The sequence below is a fragment of the Callorhinus ursinus genome, unplaced genomic scaffold (assembly GCF_003265705.2).
Source record: "Callorhinus ursinus isolate GAN/ISIS: 27379988/994484 unplaced genomic scaffold, GSC_fseal_2.0 scaffold46, whole genome shotgun sequence".
Classification (NCBI taxonomy): Eukaryota; Metazoa; Chordata; class Mammalia; order Carnivora; family Otariidae; genus Callorhinus; species Callorhinus ursinus.
The window spans coordinates 10,878,804-10,885,440 of NW_027397108.1; the positions used below are offsets into that span (position 1 = coordinate 10,878,804).

At 61.4% G+C, this 6,637-nt stretch overlaps 1 protein-coding gene across 1 annotated transcript; it reads right to left on the reverse strand.

Moving 5' to 3' along the window:
- Positions 1-304: 304 nt before the first annotated feature.
- On the reverse strand, positions 305-6,204 carry SNAI3 (snail family transcriptional repressor 3). The gene is made up of 3 exons (XM_025860412.2): positions 6,129-6,204; positions 2,655-3,275; positions 305-486 (listed from the first exon to the last, which is right to left on the reverse strand). The coding sequence occupies exons 1-3, from the start codon at positions 6,202-6,204 to the stop codon at positions 305-307; spliced, it is 879 nt and encodes a 292-aa protein (XP_025716197.1).
- Between the last annotated feature and the right edge of the window lie 433 nt (positions 6,205-6,637).

A 6,637-nucleotide genomic window follows, 5' to 3' on the forward strand; every position in this document is an offset into this window, starting at 1 on the left:
AAGGCCAGCTGAATAGCAGGAGCTGTCCATGCTGGTAGCCGACTCTGGGAGAACAGAACCAGAGACCAGCGCAAGTCAAACACAGGACTGTGGTTAACGGTTCGGTGACCTTCTTCGGGCACTTACCCGAACAGCCCACCGGGCTTCTCTGGCTCTGGACGGAGGCGGGCGGCTGCAGGCAGGGAGAGGAGAAACACCCAGCGGGCGAGCATGGGGCCGGCCAACACGGGCCGCCTGGAGCGGGTCAGCCACCAGCTCCTGGGGTGAGGTCCTGTCCCTCCTCCCTGCACCGAGCCCGCGCCCCTCAGGGGCCGGGGCAGCAGCCGGACTCCGCGTGGCGTGCCAGGAGCGACATGCGGGAGAAGGTCTTGGCACAGCTCTTGCACTGGTACTTCTTGGTGTCAGAGTGTGTTTGCAGGTGGGCCCGGAGATTGGAGCGGTCGGCGAAGGCCCTGCTGCAGTGAGAGCAGGTGTAGGGCTTCTCACCTGGGGGAGGAAGAGGGGTGCCGGGTCAGTGTCCCTCTGCATGGCCACGGGAGCTGGCCCCCGGTTCATGGGTCCCTCTTTATAAATGAACAAGCCCCAGGGCGCCTGGGTGGCTCAGCTGGTGAGCATCTGACTGGATTTTGGCTCAGGTCACGGTCTCAGGGTCATGAGATGGAGCCCCACATCAGGCTTCGCGCTCAGCAGGAGTCTGCTTGAGCTCTGCTCCCCCCCAAATAAATAAAATCTTTAAATAGAAAATGAATAAGCCCCTTTACCTCCCCCAATATCATGGCAATTCTAATGCATTATCTGCCTTCAGCACCCTTCCCAGGAGATGCCTGGTGGGGGCTTTGGCCCCTGATCCAGGAGGAAGCCCTATGGGACCAACAGGCCCCCACAAACACGGTCAAGGTCAGAGCCGCTTGGGCATAGGATGGAGTGCCACACCTGGGCAGGACTGCAGCACCTCAGACCCTTTCTGAGAGGAAAGATCTAGCATGGGTCTTTGCTGGATCTAGCACGGTTGCTAGATCTTTCTCTGTTTCTGCCAGAGCCCTCCTGGGGCCCTTTGCCCACATCTGCCCCTGAGAAGCACTGGGGGCCTTCTGGCCGCTGTTCCCACCCACGGAAGGACGGGGGTGGCAAGCAGCGTGGCTCCCACAGAGTCGGCCGTGAAGGCAGGCTGGGAGGAACGAGGCCCAGCCCTTGCAATGAGGCAGGCATTTAGGGATGGTTTAAGAACCTGGTGTCCCCTGGAGCACCTCCAATCAGGGCGCCTGGGGATTTAGACAAAGTCCTTCTGTTGGGAGCTGGGCCCCCAGGACGACCCTAACAAGTAGAAGAAGACCACTGGGGGCCATCTGTTCTCCTCTGCCCGTGTGGCTTGACGCCTGGCCCTCCACCGTACAGAATCCTGAGAGGCACCAGCCTGCAGCCCCCATGGCCCCCGGGCATCTCATCCCTGCCACCCAAAGCTCCCATGCACCCTCCCAGCCTGGTCAGCCTCCCGCGGGGCCTCCTGCTCTCAGGGCTCCCAGACGGAGAGTGCTGAGCCCCCCGGGGCGGGGGGCGCTCAGGGACATCTTTGTGGGGGGAGCTAAGGAAAACCAAATGGAATTTCAGCCCAGAGAACAGCTTCTGCAAAACCCTTCTTTCGAGCGTTTGCCTGGCTGGGACTCCAAAGAGTCCTAATCACAGAGCCACGACCTAGGGCCAGGGAGGCTGCGGGGACCGCGGGCGTGTGTGGCAGCCATGGGCCTCGGCCCGGCGAGTCTTGTTCCTGGCCTTCTGTCTGTGTCTGCCTCTCCCTGTCCTGGTGGGCCTGGGGTGAGGTGTGGTCCCACCCCCTGCCCTCAGGCCCGGCTCAGCGGTGGTTTACAGACCAAGTGCGGAGGCTCCTGGGCCCCTCTCCTTCCTTGGCTCGTCTGTGTCTGTCCTTCTCTCTGTCCACAGCTGCCCTTCCCCCTTCCTGTGCTCAGGCATCCTCTTCCCAGGGATGGGTTTGCCCCCCGGGCCCCGGTCAAGCTGCAGCCATCATCCGTGCCCTTCACACAGTCTGTGTGACCCCCATGCTTGCCACCCGCCTTTCCCCGTCCCCCCTTCCTGCGGCTCCAGAGTTCCGGAAGGCCATGGCAGGGGCGTCCTGTGTTTGCCGGGTGTTGTGGGTTGAGTTGTGTGTCTCTTAACAGAGATGTCCGCGTCGTAACCCCCGGTGCCTGTGGATGTGACCTGACCTGGAGCATAGGGCCCTGCAGATGTGACCGGGTTAGGGTGGAGTCACCCTGGGGTATGTGGGCCCTGGTTCCATATGACTGGTGTCCTTACAACAGAGGGGAATCAGGCCCCGTGAGGACAGGGGCAGGGGCGAGGGGCGCGGCCACCGCTGAGGGACACCCAGGCCCCCCGGAGCTGGAGGAGGCAGGAAGGACCCTCCCCTGGAGCCTCTGCAGGGAGCGTGGCCCCACCTACACCCCGTTCCAGACTCTGGCCTCCAGCACGGGGAGAGAGGGCGTTTTTGATGTCTAAGCCTCTGGTCTGTGGGGCTTTGGAAAGCAAGACGCAGGGGAGTGGAAGCACGTCCACCCGCTTGTTTGTAAACTCACCCCTCCCTCCCTTCCCAAGGGCCAGGCCTGACCCTCACCCCTGCCGGGTCCCTCGGGAGGACCCACCTGTGTGGGTGCGGATGTGGCCGCGGAGCAGCCAGGGCCTGGAGAAGGCCTTGCCGCAGATGGCGCAGGGGCAGGGCAGCGTGTGCGTGCGGATGTGCATCTTGAGGGCGCCCAGGCTGCTGTACTCCTTGTCGCAGTGTCTGCAGGGGAAGCAGCGCGGCGTCCGTAGCCGGCAGTGCAGCTCGCGGTGCCTGGCCAGCCCAGCCAGTGTGTGGTAGGGCTTGCGGCAGTGCGGGCACTGGAAGCCGCCGGGGCCGCGGGGGGCCCGCGCCGCACCCCCCGGCAGTCTGTCTGCGGCCTGGTCCCCGGCGGGGTCTGGGATCGGGGGCCACCGTGTGGGCAGCAGCAGCCGCGGAGGCAGGTTGAGCTGGTTCAGGCTGTCTTTGAGGGGCACGCTGGGGGCCCGGCCGGCCCAAGGGTGCACAGGGCCGACCTGCAGGGGGTCTGGCCCGGAGGCCCCCCGCGCTTCCTCATGGCGGGGAAGGGGCAGCGAGATGCGGGCGATGATGGAGGTGCAGTCCCAGGGCCGGGGAGGGTCACCAGGTGTGGATGAGGCTGCTTTATCTGGGAGGAGGAGGGGCACCACCAGCCCCCTGCAGGCAGAACAGGCGCCATTGATTTCTAGAAGGGAGGGCGGAGAGAGAAGGTACAGGTGAACGTGAGCCCCCACACTCTGTCCTCACGCTGGCCCTGCTTGGTCCGACCTCAGGCCTCTTCTAGGTCATTGGCAGTCCGCACGAAGGGAAAGGGCTGACGAGGTGGGGTGTCAGCTCGGGAAGTGACCACGGGGTCTACGGGAGAGATCTCAGGTTCCCCCACTGCCCGGGCAAGGCAGGCCTCCCTGACCCCCGTCCCACCTCAGGGCCAGCTCAGAGCTGTGGCGCCAGGCTCCTACACAAAGCTAATTCAGAACAAACACTTGGCAGTCCGCCATGATGTGTAAGAGAACTAATTAGCCTTCGGTCACCCCCGATCACCCCTCACCCGTGGTGACGGAGGTGCACACAGCCTCCCGCCAACGCTCCCGGGTCGACAGCTGTCCTCGGTGGTACCACAATGGCCTTCAGGGGCATCTGGTCCCCAGGCTGCTGCCTCCACATTTGTGGGCCAGCATGCCCATGCTTGACCAGGTGAGAGTGGCAGGATCCCCCAGAGTAAACAGGCAAGCATTTCCCCCAAGCCCAAATCTCCACAGTCCCCGACCCATTTCGTACTCCAGATGTGTTGAAATAAATCTCTGGCCCCATTTCTACCTTAATGCCAAGGCTTTGGGTAGAGAAAGACAACCCACAGATTGGAAGAAAATATTTGCAAATCATGTATCTGATAAGTAACTAGCATGTAGAATATACAAAGAACTCTAGCAACTCAACAATGAAAAGAAAATACAATTTTAAAATGGGTAAAGGATCTGAAGAAACATTTCTCCAAACAAGATATACAAATGGCAGGGTGCCTGGCTGGCTCAGTTTGTAGATCATGTGACTCTTAATCTCAGGGTTGTGAGTTCAAGCCCCATCTTGGGCGTACAGATTACTTAAAAAAAAAAAAAAAAAAAAAGCAAGAGAGATACAAATGGCTAGCAAGCACAGGAAAGGATGCTTGCCACCATTATCCATCAAGGAAATGCAAATTAAAGCCACAACAAGATACACGTCATGCCCAGTAGGATGGCTAGAATTAAAAATAGCCAATTACAAGTGTTGGTGAGGATGTAGAGAAATCAGGACCTTTAAGGAAGGTTCCCACCCACCACTCTGTCCTGACCTCACCCCAAAATCCCCTAATTATAAAATAGCACACCAAATTTCTGTCCTCCCAGGAAGAGGGAGTAGCAGTGGCCAGCTAAGAGACAAAGGCCAAGGAAGTTCTGGAGACAGCCCTGGGATGCCGGAGAGCCTAGGACCCCACAGAAGCTCCACGAGGAGCCTTTCTACTGGGGAAAAAAGTCACCTTCTTAAGTCTCTGGGATGCAGCCACCACCCTGGCCCCAGGCATCGCCAGAGCCAAACCCTGTCTGGAGGGGGCGGTCCCAGGAAGAGGGCGGGGGGGGGGGGGCGAGGCAGCCATGCTGGTGGTGTTGACCCGAGCTTCTGCTGGTCCTTTAAACGCCTCCCCACACCCTCTGGGGCTGCTGGATTTTGTTACTGGTCCTGGGACTCAGATTCCTGGGAGAAGAGACTTTTAAGTCCCTTCTGGTTTCAGAGTTCCCTGGGGGCGGCCTAAAAAGGGACTTATTTAAAATGAGAGAGTGAGGGGTCCCAGACAACACCCCGGCAGGGAGAGGCTCACAGTGGTCACCTAGGTCTCCGCATGCAAGGGGAGTGACAGCGAGGGGGGGGATGGGAGGTGGCTGAGTTTGAGGCTCGTCACTGGCTGCCTTGGTCTGCACAGTCTGCACGTTCAAAGGGTAAGGCGGGGTGCACATTAAGGCTGGGCTTAAACAACAGGTTTGAAACGTTACCAATTATGGCCAAGGTCAATTCCATTTTCCATCATATATGTACATATATATCTGAAACAAGTTTCCTTTACCTGAGCCCTGCACTCTGATGGTTTCTCTTCTGTTTCATTTTATGAAACTGCTGGTGGTGACTCATTAAATTGATTTCAAAATGCAGAGTTCAGGAGCCCAGTCCTAGAAGGCACCCCCTGGCGGCAGTGGGCCCCAGGATGGATCAGTGAGGCGTCCTCCACTCGCGGACCTCTGCAGAGTCCCTCCTCCCCTGAGTCACCAAGCAGTTTCCTGGGGTCGGGGGATCTTCACCCCCAAGTAGCTGCTGAGCTGTGGGGAATGGCCCTGATCATTCTAGAGAGGCCTTTGTCCTGGGACCTTCTCGTGTCCCTATGCCTAGCAGGGAATGGGGATTCATGGACAGTCCTGGGTCCTGGACGTGCGTCTCCCCACTGAGCCACCTGGGGGCTGGCAGAAGGACGGCAGCTCCTCAGCTCCCCCCGCCTCCCCCGAGGAACCGTCACTGGGGTGAGGGGAGGCCCGAGGGAAGGTGACCCACGGGGGGGGTGAGGAAGCACTGGAGGGGTCTGGAGGAGCGCTGCAAGAGCCGGGCCTTGGCACGCGGAGCCCAGGATCTCTCCTCTGGTCCCCTCTGGATGTTCTGGGGGAGCACTTGGACAGCAGCCCCAAGTCCTCCCCATCTCTGTCCCCACCCATCCCTGGGTCCCCACCCACCTACCCACCCAAACCTGCACCAGGAAGATGGCTCCGGGGCTCCCTTAGCTCGGATGGGTTCTCCCCACAGCGGGAGAGCCCCAAAGTGACTGGGGGTTTAGAAACTGCTCTAAGTGGGGAGGGACTCCGCGCCTGCTCAGCCCAACGCGGGGCCGAGGCCCCCCGAAGCGGACGAGGCGCCCGGAGGCCACCCACCCACCCGGGGTCTCGCTCCCGCTCTGCTGGCAAGGTAACTCCTTTCCTCCCACCTGGGACGGGAGTCCGGGGAGCCCGGCAGCCCCTACCTGTCTGCGTCTCCAGCTGCCTGTAGTTGGGAACCCTGTGGCTGGAGTGCGTTTTCACCAGGAAGGAGCGCGGCATGGTCCCCCTGCTAACGCGGGTCCCCCAGCGCGTCCGCCCAACGCCCGGAGGCAGCGCTGCAGGCAGGTGGCGGGAGGGCTGGCTCATTAGCATAGCGTGCCCCCTGGACCAACCAGCGCAAGGCGCGGCCGGGGCGGGGTCGCGGGGCGGGGCTTTGGGGCCACGCCCAGGACAGGTGCGCGGGCCGCGGGGGAGGGAGCGCGTGGCCGCCGAGTCCTCCCCACGGGACTGCCCTGGCGCGCGCCGCGAGTCACACCGACCCCTGGGGCCTGGCGCACCCACTCACCGTGGACTAAAGGGCGGAGGTCAGGGCTGGATGGAAGTCGAGCCGGGCTCCAGTCCACACGGCGGTGGAGGCGTGCGCAGAACCCCTGCTCCCGCTGGTCACGCCCGCCCCGCCTGCTGCGCCAATCCGCAAAGGTAGGATTGATGA

What these genes read in the sequence shown, in the direction of transcription:
- SNAI3 (XM_025860412.2), bottom strand. Translation starts at nt 6,204, where the DNA reads ATGCCGCGCTCCTTCCTGGTGAAAACGCACTCCAGCCACAGGGTTCCC. An exon ending in GCAGCTGGAGACGCAGACAG is followed by an intron (nt 3,276 to 6,128) that starts GTAGGGGCTGCC and finishes CCTCCCTTCTAG; the next exon opens with AAATCAATGGCGCCTGTTCT. An exon ending in CCACATCCGCACCCACACAG is followed by an intron (nt 487 to 2,654) that starts GTGGGTCCTCCC and finishes TTCCTCCCCCAG; the next exon opens with GTGAGAAGCCCTACACCTGC.